Source organism: Labeo rohita, chromosome 22 (assembly GCF_022985175.1).
Source record: "Labeo rohita strain BAU-BD-2019 chromosome 22, IGBB_LRoh.1.0, whole genome shotgun sequence".
NCBI classification, from domain to species: Eukaryota; Metazoa; Chordata; class Actinopteri; order Cypriniformes; family Cyprinidae; genus Labeo; species Labeo rohita.
Window position 1 is genome coordinate 31,742,582 of NC_066890.1, and position 18,199 is coordinate 31,760,780.

Here is an 18,199-nt window from a genome sequence, read left to right on the forward strand (position 1 = left end):
TGCAAAGATTGAATAGACGCGAATAATGCAATTCGGGCGACCGATTCCCGCATGATATCGCGTCTTCCGCGCAAATTAAAAACTCTAGTGGAAGATTCGCATGAGGCATTGTTCCGCAAAGCCATTCAGAGATGATTTTATTCACACGACTGAGATGAGAGAATGAAGATCCCGTAAAACATCCCGCGAGTGTTCTAGAGCCAGAACCTAATGAGAATATTCGGTTTGAATATTCGCTTCGATACGAATTCATGCCGGGCAATGTGATTGGCACGAAAGTGTGATATCCCAGAAGGCACATCTGCAAGATGTCTGTTAAAGATCACTTGATCTGGAAAGCTTCTGCTGTGTACAAACATCTGACAGACGTCTGTAAGATGTCAGTTTTACATACATTCTAAATCATAAACATCTTAATAGACGTCTATTTGACATCTGATAGGACACACCCTATAGACGTATTGCAGATGTATTGCAAACTACGTAAAAACTACGTCTTCCAGATGTAAATGCAGACGTCAGATAGATGTCAAACATGTCCATTTTACATCATTTTCATCAATTTTCTGATACAAACAGACATGTCAAATAAGCTCCTTTTGCTTTTGGTGTGCACACAGCAATATCACTACAATCATTCTTTATTTAATTATTACATTGGTGTTTATTTGTAGTAAAAGCAAGCTAATTGAAAAAAAATATGGCTAACTTAATTTAATAAGACTTTTTCACTTTTGTGCTTAAGAAATACTTTCTTGTACTAAGAAATTTCTCTATTTCTTGTTCCTGTTTCTTGTTTAAGAAATGTAATTAAACATTTATTTCAAATGTTAATTCATTGACATGAATATAATTTATGAAAAAAAATGCTTAAAAATATTTTAGGTTTTTATTTTTTAAGTAAATTTATTGCCCTTCCTTTGTCATTTGTACCAGATTTATCAATTTAAGAAGATCATTGAAAAGTTTCTTGTAGTTTAAAAAGGCTTTATATTTTTAATTTACCAAGACTTGGATTAAAATCATTATTTATTTAATTATTATTATTTTGGTCTTTATTTTTAGTAAAAGCAAACTTTTACTAAAAAACAAAGAAAGTAGTACTTTTATTCTTTTTTTTTTTTTAACTAAACTGTTCAAGAAATTCCATCTGAAACTTAAAATTTTATATTTTATATATAATATAATTAAATTTTATAATATAATTTTATATATTTATTTATTGATATGACAATAGTTAATCTTGTCTTAATTTTTTATTAAATATATGAGATTTTTATTTTTAAGCACATGTTTTTTTTTTTACAGATTAAGATGATTTAAAAGTTTGTGGTTATTGTTGTTAGTGTCACTTGTATTTTAAAAAATGATTTTTAAATTTAATTTCTACCAAGACCTGGGTTAAAATCCTGAATTAAAATCAGTAGTAACTGTGTAACTCATTTGCTTTATTGCTTCTGACTAACAAAGCCACATTGTATCAGTTTTATTTGTAGCCAGAAACACATCAAATTTCCTTAGTATTTAACCAAGTTTCCTTTAAACAACTTGTGACATGGAAACTAACCAGACCGCATGAGTCATGCCAACTATGTGGCACATGACACTCATTCCAGCTACAGATTCAGACATACATGCCATATTGTGCAATATGGAGTCAAAAAAATAAATAAATCGCAACTTCAATTGACAGTAATTTGGTTTATTTTCCATTTCAATGTAACCTGATAAAAGGCAAAACAGCTGTTGTGACTTCATGGATGTGTAAATGTCACATAACCACACTTGAAAAAGGCATCTTAATCACAGTATGGGAAAACATAAGGCATTTCCAAACTAGCCGTATGACTTAGTCAAACAATCAAATATATAGTGACTTTTTCACAGACCGGTGAAACAACTGACCATCTAAAACACTGCGCACCATTGCATTTTCCCACTGAAGCGCTATAATACCTCAGCAATGCAATGAATAGTTTACATATATTTATATATATATATATATATATGTATATATAACTGTTATTTGAATAATTTCTCAATTCATGAAATGCTTAATAGACGCATTCACATAACTGCTATATATACGGCAATCCGAACGCATTGATCAAATTGCGCAACTTCACACCCGTCAGCCCTGGCGTAAAATATTGCAGGATAGGACTAGAGGTGTGACGCGTGAAATGTTTAACGAATTGAAATAAAGATGACAGCAGCCCTCCTTTGGTATCCGCACGATCCAAGACGAATCTGATTTTCTTTCCCAAAAAAAACTTGCCCTTTTATCCCAAGTCAGGGGATCCTGCTCAACAGACGGCGGGCGTTTAGTGTGGATCCCAGAGAATAACCATCAGAGGAAGCCGAAGACACACTGATCCCTCACCATCCCTTTTCCGTAGGAGCGGATCACACGATCAGCGCCCAAATATATCACTTCCGAGGAAAACGTGAATTCAGATGGTGGATAATAGTAAAAAAAAAAAAAAAAAAAAAAAGGGACAAACAAACAAGAACCCCCCCGAAAACAAGGTAAAGGAATGTTACCTAGAGATTCACGCTTCTAAGGGACGTCTAGAATTCGCGTGGAAATCACAACGAGGTAAAAAGAGGAAAGAGCCGTAGCCATAGCACAACACACAGGAGCAAAGCCGAGATAAATAGAGGGGAACTGAAGCCCGAGGGTAGGGGTAGAGCCGGGGGAAGTGGGGTCACAGGTTCTGACAGCACTGAAATTTGTTGCCCTTTAAACCATCGGTAGTGGGCGGCACGCTGATGTCCACTACGTTGTTGCCGGGAGACTCGTCGTGCACGGACCTGTCGGCGATCTGCTTCTGTGACACGATTCGATAGATTTCTGGAACGAAAAAAAACATGTTAAGAGGCATTTAGTTTAAGACACATAATGGGAATTTATTTTGCATTTTGTTCACATTGGTCACTAGGGCTGTCAAACAGAAATTCGAATATTTGGCACATTAGAATGCAAAAATCAGGCTGCCTTATCAGTGGTGCATGAAATGCAATGATGTAAGTGTAATTCATTTTGATTAATTTGAGTTAAAATGTGTTTTCTTTACCAAGAAAGTGGCAAGAAAAACACTATTTTCTGTTTCAACCTTTAACATAGCATTTTTAGGCTATAATAACATTAAAAATTCAAATCCAGATTTTGATTTTCAAAGATTCATTATAATACTGATTAAAGTCCACTTCCAGAACAAATATTTACATTTAATGTACTCACCCCCTTGTCATCCAAGATGTTCATGTCTTTCTTTCTTCAGTTGTAAAGTATTGTTTTTTTTTTTGAGGAAAACATTTCAGGATTTTTCTCCATATAATGGACTGATATGGTGCCGAGTTTGAACTTTCAAAAGTTTAAATGCAGCTACAAATGATCCCAAATGCGGTTGTAAATGATTTAAGCCAAGGAAGAAGGGTCTTATCTAGCGAAACGATCAGATATTTTCATTAAATGGGTCATGGGATGCCCATTTTCCACAATATGATTCTTTAGGGTCTTAATGAAAAGTCTATAATATACTTTGATTAAAAGTTCTCAATGGTTTTGTAAAACAAAACCATTTTTACGTTGTCGAAATGAGCTCTGCAAAAATTCTCATTCTAAGGGGTTGTTCCTTTAAATGAAAATGAGCTCTGCTCGCCCCGCCCCTCTCTTCTCTCTGTGGAGAGACGAGCCTGTTTACTTCAGCTGCATTTAGCCACTAAACTTGCTAACTAGCACTTTATAAGGAAAGGCGATCGCAAAGATTCATAAAAAACACTTATACTCACTTCTGCTGTAAGTGAAGCTGGATCATGAATGATTCGCGGGAACAGAGACGGATATATGTAGATCAGGAGCTGCTTTCCCTTCACAAACAAACGTAATCTACTGCATCTTCAGCGGCTCAGATGTCCAGAGTAAATGACAAACACTACGTTCATTATTACATCCAGCAACACAACACCTCAATCGCTCAATCGGAGATATTCTTGTCTAACTTACATCCCTGCTCTGGCATCAAAACAATGGAGGTCAGACTGTTACAGCTGATCTGAGGTGAGACACTCATGTCAATCAACTATCGTGGGAGCGGCCTCTGTGGGTGTGACGCCACAACATCAGGCATCTGAGAATGGCTCAATTTGAAAAAGGGGATATTATTTTTACAGATTAATTAAATATGACTGCATGGATTTTTATCATTATAAGGTGGATTTGTACATACACTGCCAATGCACATTAATGTTCAAACAACATGTAAAAGTGAACTTTGCATCCGATGACCCCTTTAAAAAAAATACAATTTAAATACTTTTTAAGCTCAAATTTTCATCTTGTCTTTCTCTGTCTGAACTCTGTGTATTCTGGCTCAAGACAGTTAGGGTATGTCGAAAAACTCTGATCATATTTTCTCCTTCAACTTCAAAAATTATTTCAAAAACATCCTACATCGCTGCAGAAGTTACGACCCAGTCTTTGCAAAGTGAACAAAGAAGATCAAACAGCGATATAGGACGATTTTGAAGTTGAGGGAGAACATGAGATGGAAGTTTTTCTGACATATTCTAACTGTCTTAACCCGGAAAAAAAAAACAGGGGTCGGGAAGAGAAAGACAAGACGAGCGTCTGACATTAAGTAAAGTATATAAATTGTAATATTTTTATGAAAATAACCGATCGTTTTGCTAGATAAGACCCTTCTTTCTCGGCTGGGATCGTTTACAACCACATTTAGGATCGTTCGAAGCCGCATTTAATCTGCATTTTGGAAGTCCAAAATCGGGGCACCATATCAGTCCTTTATATGGAGAAAAATACTGAAATGTTTTCCTCAAAAAACAATTTCTTAACGACTGAAGAAAGAAAGACATGAACATCTTGGATGACAAAGGGGTGAGGACATTATCTGTAAATTGTTCTTTAATAAACATGCATCAGTAATATTTTGCTCTATGCACCCTCTTGTGGCCTCAGGAGAGAAGCCAAAAACTAAAAATATGCCTTTTAAATTTACATATAATTACCTGTTAGTATGTTTTTAAATGCCTCCTCCACATTTGTAGAGTCCAAAGCTGATGTTTCAATGAAGGAGAGATTGTTCTTCTCTGTATAACACAAGATGACAGATATTTAAACACATCAAGTATAACTGTACTATATTTGTAGATCTTTTCTTACTAAACAACATGAAAATGCAGGAGGAGACGCTCACCTGCAAAAGCTCTGGCCTCATCGGTGGGAACGGCCCTGAGGTGCCTCAAATCGCTCTTGTTGCCCACCAGCATTATGACGATGTTGTTATCCGCATGATCCCGCAGCTCCTTCAGCCAGCGCTCCACATTCTCATAAGTCAGATGCTTTGCAATATCATAGACCAAAAGAGCTCCAACTGCACCCCGATAGTATCTGTAAAGGAGACCCGCATAAAATATATAGTAAGTATGTATACAGTAACATGGTCATACAGAAGAGATAAAATAAATAATGCAATGGATTAAAACAAATACATTTTGTAATCAATTTTGATATTTTAGGGTTTTTTTTTTAAGAATTTAAAATTTTAATTTAATTTTCAGTATCATTACTCCAGTCTTCAGTGTCATGATCCTTCAGAAATCATTCTAATATGCTGATTTGCTGTTCAAGAAACATTTTTTATTTTCAATGGTTAAAACAGTTGAGTACATTTCTGATCAGCATTTATCTGAAATAAAAAGCTTTTGTAACATTACACACTATAACATTCCAAAGCTTGGAGTCAGTATTTTATTTTTTAGGAACGAAATTATAGAAATTAATACTTTTATTTAGCAAAAATGCTTTCAATTGATCAAAAGTGATGAAAAGATGTTACAATGTTACAAAAGATTTCTGTTTCAGATAAATGCTGTACTTCTGAACTTTTGATTCATCAAAGAATTTTTTTTTAGGTTTACTCCGCTGTTTTTAACATAATAATAATAATAAATGTTTTTAAATAAATCATGTGACACTGAATACTGGAGTAATGGTGCTAAAAATTCAGCTTTGAAATCACAGAAATAAATTACATTTTAAAATATATTTAAATAGAAAAATAGTTATTTTAAATAGCAAAAATATTTCACATTTTTTATTGTTTTGTTGTACTTTTGATCAAATAAATGCATGGTTTTGAGCAGAAGAAACTTCTTTTTAACAAAAAACAATTAAAACTTACTGTAATTATCAAATCATCGAAATTTGATAATATCAAATTATAACTTTATGTATTTAATTATAGTATAATTTTACGACACATATATTGTTATAGTATATAAGAATTATCCTGTTATTAAACAGAAATAAAATATTAATTACACATTAATTAAAAATAATTTAATAACTCTAAAATTAATATATTCAATTGCTACTGATAAATTATTACTAATAAATATTATAAGTTTTAAATTCATTTTAACAGTTATTTTCTATTTTTACTTGCAGTATAATATTATGCCTAATAGTTGTATTTAAAAAACAAATTCTCTTATTATTAAATATAGCTAAAATAACTATAATATTAAATTACTTTCACATAATTAGTCATAAAATAATAGTTTTATTTAATATTTTTTGGCCGCAGTACATTACGCATATTTGCATAAAAGAAATCAACTGTCTTACTATTAAACAGTGCTAAAATAAATATAATATTTATAATTACTTACACATAATTAATCATAAAATAATTGTTTCATTTTTAGCTGTAGTATAATATTATGCGTAATATCTGTATAAAAGGAATCAATTATCTTATTAAATAGAGCTAAAATAATTATAATATTAATAATTTACTTTAAAAAATCATTTGATCATAATTCAAACATTACTTTATGGAACCCAATGGCCTGTGAATCAAACAGTCCATAGAGACACACAAAGGACATTCAATCTTGCGTACTGAGGGAGGTCCTAACAGCCCTGTACACTGATATAAAATTGTCTCACACACAGATGTAATCACTTTATCTAGTACTCACGCTGATGTGATGGCTCTGTAGCGTTCCTGTCCCGCTGTATCCCAAATCTGAGCCTTTATGGTCTTCCCATCCACCTGGATGCTGCGGGTTGCGAACTCCACACCAATGGTGCTCTTGCTCTCCAGGTTGAACTCATTCCGAGTGAAACGGGACAACAGGTTACTCTTCCCCACACCAGAGTCTCCAATGAGCACCACTAGAAAACAGAAGAACATCAGACCATTTGAACAAGATTATGAAACTTCACAGCTGCTCTTACAAAAACCACATCCATAGGGAAGATATCACAGCCATCACCACATGAAATGAAGGCCACAGAACAGAATCTACCATGTGAGTCCTTGAAAGTAAGCCACAAACCAAAGTGTGCACCCAAGCGCATATACAAAGTCATCATTTCACAAGCAGAAACACACTAGATTAGTCAGCCAGACCCTGGTTACGTCCACATGACGCGGCCATTGAGATAAGGGAGAAACCTTAATCTACCAACACACACTTCCACTGTCATTTTCCCTTCGCTCCATCAATTTGACAGCATGAAAACTAAAATACAGGCCTTGCCAGTTTCTATAAAGGACGAGAAATGCATAGAAAATTTTAATCAGCTCATACTGTGTCCGTCGCAACGTGGTCACCATTCATTTTTTCTAGAGGAAACATGAAGTCGGTCGTTGACAAACTGGAAAACATCTTAAAATTGGTCAAAGCTTTCAAAAAAAAGATTTCAAAAATAACTAAAGTGGCACATTTGTTAAACCTCAACAATCTGGTTTTGTCACATACTGAAACGCTTGCTGTAAAAACAGGAACCTGATGTGGGAAGGAACTTTTAAATATGCAACTTACAAATAATTAAACAAAAACGTAACTTTTTACATATACATACACACATACTTACATATATATGCATTTGAAGCAATTTGATACATGCAAAAATATGTTTTACAATGACGTCATGCTCACCTACAGTTGTCATTTTCACATTACAGTGTTCATGTGTCAGTTTAATGATTTAGCTAAATTACTAGCTGTAAAAGCTACTAAAATGCTTACAATTGCACGTTAATGACCAAATTTGGCTTGTTTGAACTTTGAAGAAGCGACTCTTGTGTAATAAACGACAAAAAGTTTCCTAAGGCCTAGGAATGCAACCACACAAAACATTAAGCAACACATTTGTAAACGACTAACGTTACAAAAGTTGACGCTTGTCGCGTTTTTGATATATATGCAAACCAGCTTAAGTGACTTGAATATATTTTGTTTGTTGTTGTTGTTTAGGTACGAACTGATTGCATTAAAACAGCTAGTTATTTAGCTTTCACTTAGCTAACATAATGCTAACTACATAAACGAACTGGATTATTGTTTTTCATACTGTCGAAAGCTAATGCAAATCATTAAACTTAATACTCAAACGTATCCACGTTAAACTCTATAATCTTCGAAAGTATAACTGGGTAATATTTCTACAGCTAACGTCTAACTAGCATCCCGGCTAACCCAGCTAGCCACAGTCGTCAGGAAACTTGCTGTTTTCGTTCATAACAAAGGAACACAAAACACATTTATTCTACTTTATGATACAATACAAAAGGCTGACCTTTAAATAAATAATCGTATTCGTCGTCACGGGTCCCCATTGTTGGTTTACCGCACTAAAATGTTTTTGAGCGACAGACTTCTCCTGATTAGCGATGTCCGATTCGTGAACGAATCGTTCTTATGATTCGGATCTTTTTAATAAAATAGATTGAATCGGTTCATGAACCGGACTGAATGATTCGTTCACGAACCAAGAACCTACAAATAGTTTTGCATATGGGCCCATGACTTGCTACGCACTATTATTAACGTTATTAGTATTACTGTGAAAGTCTACATTTTAAACGGTTGCCATATATATTTAGTAGAATATAGTAGTATATTCTTTATTCTGCTGTATATAGCACTATAAAGTGGATTTATCAAATATGAAATTGCAGGCTTAAAGAGTAACAACATTTTTTTAATACATTTTTTCTTTATGTTTAACTAACTTATGTCGACCATTTCGAGAACGAGCACGAGCACGTCATTTGTAGGCCATTTATTGTACTGTTACAATTTTTATGTCACTTCTTTGATTGTTTACTTATTGCAGATAGGGATAGGCTAAAAACCTAGCGTTTTCTTGACAGACACAGGAAGCTCACGTCCTACTTAGGTGAGAGGTGTACGAAGACAAGCTATTTTTTAGTTTCATGCACATAGATACTGCTACAAAGGTAAGCCGATATAGAAATCATAAAGATATTTATTATTATATGCATTTTAAAAGTAGACAATGGAAACAACTGTATTGTAATTCTATCGACTTTCTATCGAAATTAATTTATGGAATCTAAGTCTTAACCAAACAGTTGTTGCTTTACACTGATGAAAAACAAAACTAAATAAACATAATATATATAAGCTTTATTCCATTTATAATTTTTTTTATGTTGTTGTGCTAGCTGTTTCAGTTTTAATTCCAGCTAAACAAACTAGTTTATGAAAATGTCGCTTGTAATAGTACACAAGCCCTAAGGTAAAAGGTAAAAAACTAACTCTATGTTTGCCCATAGAAAATAATTTTTATGTATAACTTTTATTGTTAAAAAGGTAGGCTATATGTACAAATGTACTTTAACTAACATCAAGGCATGTTATGTTAGTATTGTTCATTGTACTTATAAGTTAATGTATAATCTTATGGTGAAGTGTTGTTTGTCTTTTTACTTTTAATTTAGCTGTTAATGCAGTGTAAAATTATTTTTTTTAAGTTGTAAATAAAACAAAGATTACTGGAGAATATTTTACAAGAAACCCTCCAGTTACTAACTGGCATAAAGTTGGCTTGACGTTGGACGTTGGATATTGGCAAATTTAGGGACCGTCTCTAAAGTTACATACGACATTAGTATACACTTTTCTAACTTCAATAGCATGTATAGCGAATGACTTAGGCTATGTTCACACTTGGCTTCTTTTTTGACAAGAAAAAGTTGACAACGGCGCTTTTTTAGTAAAAAAAGAAGCTGGCAGCGTTGCAGCCGAGGGCGTCTTTTGTTGCTATAACAACAGCTGCAATCGTATGAATCTCGAGAAAAGAGGAAGCTCGCTCTTGCGCTGGTGTTTTATTATTATTATTTATTTTATTTTATTTTTTTAGCATTTTTGCCCTTTACTTGATAGGGCAGTATTTAGACAGGAAGCTAAGTCGGAGTGAGAGAGAGGGGGGGAGGACGGGATCGGGAAGGATCTGCGAGCCGAGACTGGAAAAAGGGACGCCCGAAGCGCAGCGGCGTTCATGTTAACTTCAAAAACCGACGAGCGGCTCCGATAGCTTTGTGGGCAGCGCGTCGGTTTTTAAAGTTAACGGGGAGGAGAATGTCGGTTAACAACAATAAAATAAAAGTCTATCAACTGGCACCGTCTCCATTTTTCTTGCTGTTCTTGTTGTTATGGAAACGACAGGTCTCGCTACTCGCTTGTCATTGGTCAGCTGTCAAAAAGGCGCTTGACGTAGGGCGTTCTTTTCAGAAAAGTTGAACTTTTTTAACTTGAAAAGACGCTCTGAGCTGCAGAAAAAGACGCCGGCGGTGGCGTTTAAAAAAAGCGCTCATGACTTTTTTGAAAAGACGGTTTACTCCATAGAATTATAATGCAAAACAGATGCTGGCAGTTTGAAAAAAGACGCGTTCACACTTGGCGACCGTAAACCGTCAAGAAAAATGGAGACGGTGCCGGTTGATAGACTTTTATTTTATTGTTGTTAACCGACATTCTCCTGCCCGTTAACTTCAAAAACCGACGCGCTGCCCACAAGGCTATCGGAGCCGCGCGTCGGTTTTTGAAGTTAACATGAACGCCGCTGCGCTTCGGGCGTCCCGCAGACTCGCAGATCCTTCCCGATCCCGTCCCCCCCCGTCCCCTCGCTTCCTGTCTAAATACAAACATGCTAAAAAATAAAAAATAAAACACCAGCGCAAGAGCGAGCTTCCTCTTTTCTCGAGATTCATATGATTACAGCTGTTGTTATAGCAACAAAAGACGCCCTCGGCTGCAACGCTGCCAGATTCTTTTTTTTACTAAAAAAGCGCCGTTGTCAACTTTTTCTTGTCAAAAAAGACGCCAAGTGTGAACGTAGCCTTACAGTCACACAACCAACTGTAAAGTGTTATCAAGGTCAGTTACTATGCAACCTCGGTTCCCTGAGAACTCTAAATGCTGAAGCCTGATTTGTTCACGTTGGTGTACCTGCACGAAAAATGGCGCTTGGGGTGGAGCTGACTGCTATATATGCTGCCGTTCACATATCGCGTCTTTTGCGCGCTCAAGTTCGTTATTCCAAATGTAGACGCGCGGTAGCCGCGCTCATAACGGAAGCGACGCGGCCGCGATGCGCACGCGGTACCACGCGCTTGGTTTTTTCAGATGAAAACATCTCAACTTCTCAGAAGGCAGCAAGCGCACCGCGGGTCATGTGACAAGATTCAACCAATTAGCTTCATCCTTTCCCATAACAACAGTGAAAGCTCAGCCAAGATGGAGAAACAGCTGATCATAGCTGTACATTTTAAAATAAATTTAGTAGCAGAGCTGCAGTATATTTACGCTGGAGTATATTTGATTTGTTTTAAAGTCAACATCCTGAAGGAGTGCTTCGTCAGCACTAGGGCTGGGAAAACATGTCGATGCATCGCAAATCTAGAAATGATTCAGCATCGATTCTGAGATTTTCTGAATGCATCTCGATTTTTTCTCAAGTTGATTCTGGGCTTAGTTTTGAGCAGCATATGGCACTGCATGCTTTAGAAACAGCTGTACTCTGCTTATTTTCAAATCGGTACACACATTTGAACCTAAAATAATAATTCATAAAATTCAAAAAACGTGTTAAAAGTTGGCTGTGTTTACATCAGTCTCGCATCATAAAATCACTCTGAGCCGAGGCGCAATTATATCGATTTATCGTCGGAGCCCTAATAAGTAGACGGTTCAGGTGTCTGAGATCTTTCTTGGGAACTAGGAAGCAAAGCAGTGGCTGTAAAAGCCTCTATGGCCCCTTTTGCAAGTAGACTTTGCACTTTGACCTGGAGAACATGTAAATCGTTGTACCGAAGTTTGAATGATACCTCTGAAGCGAGGGAGTCTCCATGCGAACCTTCAGTTACTCACTCCAGTTCAGGTTAGTTGCTGTGTGTAGCTCCTTAAAGGAGAAGCCCACTTCCAAAACAATGTTTCACATATAATGTACTCACACCAGTGGCGGCTACTGGTCTGTCAAATAGGGGAAGCTCATTTTCGGCCTACATCATAAAATTGTCTATTTATTTATTCACAAGAATGTGCCTTATTGTCATAAGTAAGTCACAATGCAAACAATCGTAAAAAAAAAAAAGCTTTAGTTTTATTATGCAAAATATGATGTATTTTTTCTTTTAGTCAGATGCTACTATATAGTATAAATATTTTGCAATTTAAATAAGGTTATTATGGAGATTTATTTATTTATTTATTTATAAAGTATTTTAATAGAAATATAAGGTTTCATTATGTTATGTTAAAATTTTTCAAGATTACTATATATATATATATATATATATTAATTTATAGTCATCCTCCATGTTAATATTTAATGTAGTAATTTATATATATATATATTGATTACTACATTAAATATTAACATGAATGAATGAATGAACGATCTAAAAAAAATATTAAACTCTGTAAAAGTGAAACAAGGAATGTGGTGTATAATTGTGTGAAATGTATGATGAAAATCAAGCAATTTCGCCAAGCAAATATAAAGAAATAGGTTGCAGCAGTTTTTATTTCGACTGAACTTGAGAAATCCGCGATGGGACTGAGCGCGAATAGCTTCAGCGATTCCTTATAGTACAAAATCAGTCAAAAGGAGATGCAATCTTTCGACAGACCCTCCAATCATCACGCAGAAGCTCGGAGTCCAGGCCAGCCCACTCCTCATTTGCTCCTCATTCACCCCCAGAGACGCTGAGCGTCCGTGGGCGGGACATAATCGCAGCGTTTATCCAATGACCGTCTAGTTTCAAAGCACTGAAAAAAAACGTTCAAAGCAGCCGCATTGAAGTCAATGGACGCTGGGCTTCAACGGGGAAATGCACTGTGACGCTACGGGAATGTATGAGAAGAAAATCAAGTCAGCCGACCTGCTATATCTAACTGATTCTGAACGAACTCGTCTTTGAGATGAACGTTTTCTAACGCATTTTTAGTCAATAAAATGTTAATACAATAGTACATAATTTGACCATTAATTTTGTGACATTATAGGGGAAGCTGAGCTTCCCTTGCAGTCTTAAAGAAATCGCCACTGACACCCTTGTCATCCAAGATGTTCATGTCTTTCTTTCTTCAGTACTAAAGAAGTTATGTTTTTTGAGGGAAAAAATTTCAGCATTTTTCTCCATATAATGGACTGATATGGTGCCCCAATTTTGAACTTCCAAAATGCAGTTTAAATGCGGCTTCAAACGATCCCAAATGCCTTTGTAAACGATCCCAGCCATGAAAGAAGGGTCTTATCTAGCGAAACGATCAGTTATTTTCATTTAAAAAATACAATTTAAATAATTTTTAATCTCAAATGCTAGTCTTTCTTTTCTCTCCCTAAACTCTGTGTATTCTGGTTCAAGACAGGTAGGGTATGTCAAAAAACTCTGATCGTATTTTCTCCCTCAACTTCAAAAATCATTTCAAAATCACCCTACATCGCTGCAGAAGTACCGACCCAGTCTTTGCAAAGTGAACAATGAAGATCAAACACCCAAAGGGTAAAACAGTGATGCAGGACAATTTCGAAGTTGAGGGAGAACATGAGATGGGAGTTTTTTGACCGGAACAAAAACAGTCCAGGCAGAGTAAGACAAGACGAGCATTTGGCATTAAAAAAGTATATAAATTGTATTATTTTTATTAAAATAACCAATCGTTACGCTAGATAAGACCATTCTTTCACGGCTGGGATTGTATACAACCGCATTTGGGATCGTTTGAAGCCGCATTTAAACTTTCTGGAAGTTTAAAATCGGGGCACCATATCAGTCCTTTATATGGGGGAAAATGCTGAAATGTTTTCCTCAAAAAAAACCATAACTTCTTTATGACTGAAGAAAGAAAGACATGAACATCGTGGATGACAAGGGGGTGAGTAAATTATCTGTAAATTGGAGCACTGCCATTGTATGAAGTGCTGAGCCAATCTGGCCAGTCACCGAAAAACCCTGCCCAGTAGAGTGGGGGTGGTCCTGCAGGGCATATATGGATTCACCACATGGGCATTCAGTCCCAGAGCCGATGGAGGGCAGAGATGCATAGATGCCATAACCATCCTCTTTAGTGTCGTCAACGGATGTAGGAGAGACATGGAGTCATCAGCAACAGCTTCCTTCTCTGATCTGCTGAAAGAGATCAAGCCACTTACTGCAGACGAGGGGCGCTAATCCTCACATGTGAAATATACTGGCAAATCGAGGCACTGCGGAGAGAGCGAAGGACGCAGAACCTGTGCCAGTGTGAGTGCACTCAAACCCGTATAATCAGTCCCCCTTCTTCTGAGGCTCCTGGGTGGGAAGAAAAGGGGAAAGCAGACACAGGAGGACAGCTTTCATGAAAGAAAGCAATCCATGAGCAAAGCAGGGGTATCTCAATAGGTGCAAGTGTCTTTCTGATGCTGGGGCTCTTCTACGGTGAGTAGCAGGCTTCAAGCTTCTTGCTTTTTCTTCAGAGTCCAGTGAGGAGACGATCTTCTCACCAAAGAAGAAAATTCTGACAAAATGGCGCTCAGAGCCAACTTATATAGCAGTTGGCTTCACCCTTTTTGCACCATTTGTTTATGTAGCTACACAAACGTAAAAACAAATCAGCCTTTAGTATTCAGAGTAAACAGGAGTTTCCCCATAAGCGTCCTTGATGCAATGGGAGAGACTGTTCGATGGGGAAACAGTGTTTCATTAAGAATACTACTAAGTTTTTTTTACTTCAAAATATCACATTTAATTGAATTTGTAAGTGAATTTTTTTTAACAACAATTTGTTTAAGTGTATTTAGTAAAAAGATAACAAAATACTATCAACTAAAAAATTTTTTAACATTTATATTTGCATGCTGTTTTGTTTTGCAAAGAAGGTTTGGAGAATTCCTCATGGCTCGGGTCACTTCTAATTTAACAGAAGAGCAAACAAAGCAGCTTTGTGACCTGCTGGGGAATGTAAAACTGTCTCTTCTCTACAAAGCTTCAGTTCATGGATATAAAGCTTCTGTCTTCCATCAGCAGTGTGACAATGAGGGTCCCACTTTACTTGTAGCCTACAACCGTTCAGGCTACATCTTTGGTGGATACACCAGTGTAGATTATGCTCGAAGCGGAAGGCAAATTACAGATAAAGAAGCTTTCCTGTTCAGCTTTCAAGGCAAGATCCCTGTCTACATCAAAGTTAACAGTGGACATTATGCCCGTCTCGATGATGCTGGAATGCCCAACTTTGGCGAACAGTTGTACTTTTGCTACAACAGTGACGCAGTTGTGTATAATGACGGAGGTAAATCATACAGTTTTGATGCTAAAAGACTGTATGGGAATAATACTAACCTGACTGAATGTGAGGTCTACAAAGTCAAACAGAGTAAGTCAACCAGAAAAAGTGTCTGTAATGCAGTTGTGTGGAGTAAACTATATAAATATATGAGTCCAGTCTCTAAAATGTATTTGTTTAGTCTTATTGTTAAGCTTACTCAGCAGAAGTTAATAACCTTTACTCAATATTCATCAGATTTTCGGACCAAGGAGAAGCCATGGAGGAATATTCTGTGGACATCAATGTAAGTTTGCACTCATGCATGAAACTTGCGTAAATATATGAGTAAATTCTGAGTAATTTGTGTGTGAAACAGACTTTTCCGAAAACTCTTGGATTCACAAATACTTTGTAAACGTCTGATTTGATAGTTAGGCATGTGTATGTTAATGAATTCCAATCTCTTTTGTAAATAGGGCGCTAGTGCACGCTCATTCACAATTAGCACAATCCCCGTCTATGACATGGCAGCTATGCAAATTGCGTGTCCAGAAAGGCAGTGGAATATTCTGGTCTATTTTCTCAAGTTTGGCTCCCGTATATTGCATAAATGCAAAATAGACTAATAGGCCATGCCTAACAAAACATATTCAATAATGTGTGTCCACCAAGGAGTCTTGTAATTATTATGGCAGTGCATCATTATTATTTTGCACCAACTAACATTTTGAAAATACAAACATTTTCATGAACTCGAAAATTTACGTCAGAGTGGCTTTACGAACGATTTACACAAAAATTCATTCTGCTCACATTCCATGAATGAAGCCTAATATTCTTTCATTTTTGCTGACTTTTTACATTAATCTTAAATAATGTATAATATATTTCTTAGACGAAGAGATGAGCTCCTAGAAATGATCAGGAATCATAAACCCGTGGTGACGTCTGTCAGCCGTGTTCGAATCCTAATGATTGGTCCTGTAGGTGCTGGAAAATCCAGTTTCTTCAACTCCATCAACTCCATCTTCACTGGTCATGTGACCAACAAAGCCATTTCAGGATGTGCAGGCACTAGTCTCACCACACAGGTACAGATTCATCAGGACTCATGATGTTTCCTACAGAAGTCTCTCTTCACTTCGAGGAACGTCTCTTGATGTTATTGTCTTTTTGGTTGGTAGTTTCGTACATATTCAGTGAAAGACGGTCGTGAGGGAAAGCCGTTGCCATTTGTGTTGTGTGACACCATGGGACTGGAGGAGCAATCAGGTGCAGGACTGGATATTGAGGACATCAGCAGCATTCTTCAAGGCCACGTACCAGACCGCTATAAAGTTAGTGCACTCATCTCCAAAATTAATGAAGGCTTAAGTATGAATGACGTTTGTTTCATGCTAAATCCTCTTGATTTAGTTCAACCCCTCTGCACCATTTCAACCTGACGAGCAAAAGACCTCCAAACCTGCATCTCTACAGGAGAAGATCCACTGTGTGGTGTACGTGATAGACGCCAGCAAAATCTCCCTCATGTCTGAAAAAGTAGAGGAAAAACTTGCTTCCATACGCAGAGAAATAAACTCACTGGGTAAGAGAACTAGCAATGTTATTTCAAGGATAAATTACAATTTACTCATGAAACATATCAAATGTTCAATTGCCAAAAGCCTGCCAAAAGTGAACTCATTGGTCATATGCCAAATCTTGATTATTTACACAATTTCAGGCATTGCCCAGATGGTCCTGATGACAAAAGTAGATGAAGCCTGTCCTCGTGTAGAGGAGGACCTTTACCAGATTTATCTGAGTTCCTACATCAAGTCAAAGGTGAGACGTGGTCACATGATCACATGGTCTGTTTCTACAGGACTTAGAGTGAGTGAGATGTTGTTTTGTCTGTGCAGGTTCAGGAGGTGAGCTCTCGGTTGGGTGTTCCGGTGTCTTGTGTGTTACCGGTGAAGAACTACAGTCAGGAGCTGGAGCTGGAGCTCAACTGTGACGTCCTGCTGCTCACCGCTCTACAGCAGATGCTTCGCTTAGCAGATGACTATCTGGATGATGTTGATGTAATTTAGGCCATAAAGTACTGCAGATATAGGAGTTTATACCTCTTGATTAGCAAGAAAATCTTGATCATATCAAGTATGATCAAGTATGACCATACTTAAGAAAATGATGTGAAATGCCAACAAAGTTTGTGTATCATTTAAGTTGCACATTACATGTAGTATTGCAGTATTGTTGTGCCATGATCATGTTTATAGCAATGATGTGTTAGGACTAGAATTCAAGATGCTGAAATCTGCATAAGCTCAATAAAGTGCTTAAGCTTAGTTGTTTGAAGCTTAAAAGTTTCTTTTGTAAGACTAAAATAAACAATAGTTAATTAAACTACCATTGTAGAAAGAAAGAGAATATATTTACTTAATTGCATATAATTTAACATTTCTATTTAAATGTTAAAAATAAATAAATAATTGTGCAGTTTTTACTGTATTTTTACTGTATTTTACTTGTAAAATATACAGTAATTTTATGGTCTTTTCTCCAGTAATATATTGCAATGCAAGAAAAAAAAGAACTAAAAATAAGCAATGACATTAAA

The 18,199-nt window shown here is 36.3% G+C and overlaps 2 protein-coding genes across 2 annotated transcripts; one reads left to right on the forward strand and one right to left on the reverse strand.

Moving 5' to 3' along the window:
• Positions 1-1,681: 1,681 nt before the first annotated feature.
• On the reverse strand, positions 1,682-8,741 carry rab11ba (RAB11B, member RAS oncogene family, a). The gene is made up of 5 exons (XM_051095411.1): positions 8,615-8,741; positions 7,009-7,204; positions 5,220-5,413; positions 5,032-5,112; positions 1,682-2,854 (listed from the first exon to the last, which is right to left on the reverse strand). The coding sequence occupies exons 1-5, from the start codon at positions 8,652-8,654 to the stop codon at positions 2,709-2,711; spliced, it is 657 nt and encodes a 218-aa protein (XP_050951368.1). The 5' UTR covers positions 8,655-8,741; the 3' UTR covers positions 1,682-2,708.
• A 5,485-nt stretch (positions 8,742-14,226) lies between these two features.
• LOC127154014 (interferon-induced protein 44) lies at positions 14,227-17,974 on the forward strand. The gene is made up of 6 exons (XM_051095371.1): positions 14,227-15,898; positions 16,490-16,685; positions 16,779-16,931; positions 17,011-17,182; positions 17,321-17,421; positions 17,499-17,974. Exons 1-6 carry the CDS (start codon positions 14,853-14,855, stop codon positions 17,667-17,669), a joined length of 1,839 nt encoding a protein of 612 aa, XP_050951328.1. The 5' UTR covers positions 14,227-14,852; the 3' UTR covers positions 17,670-17,974.
• The last annotated feature ends 225 nt before the right edge of the window (positions 17,975-18,199 follow it).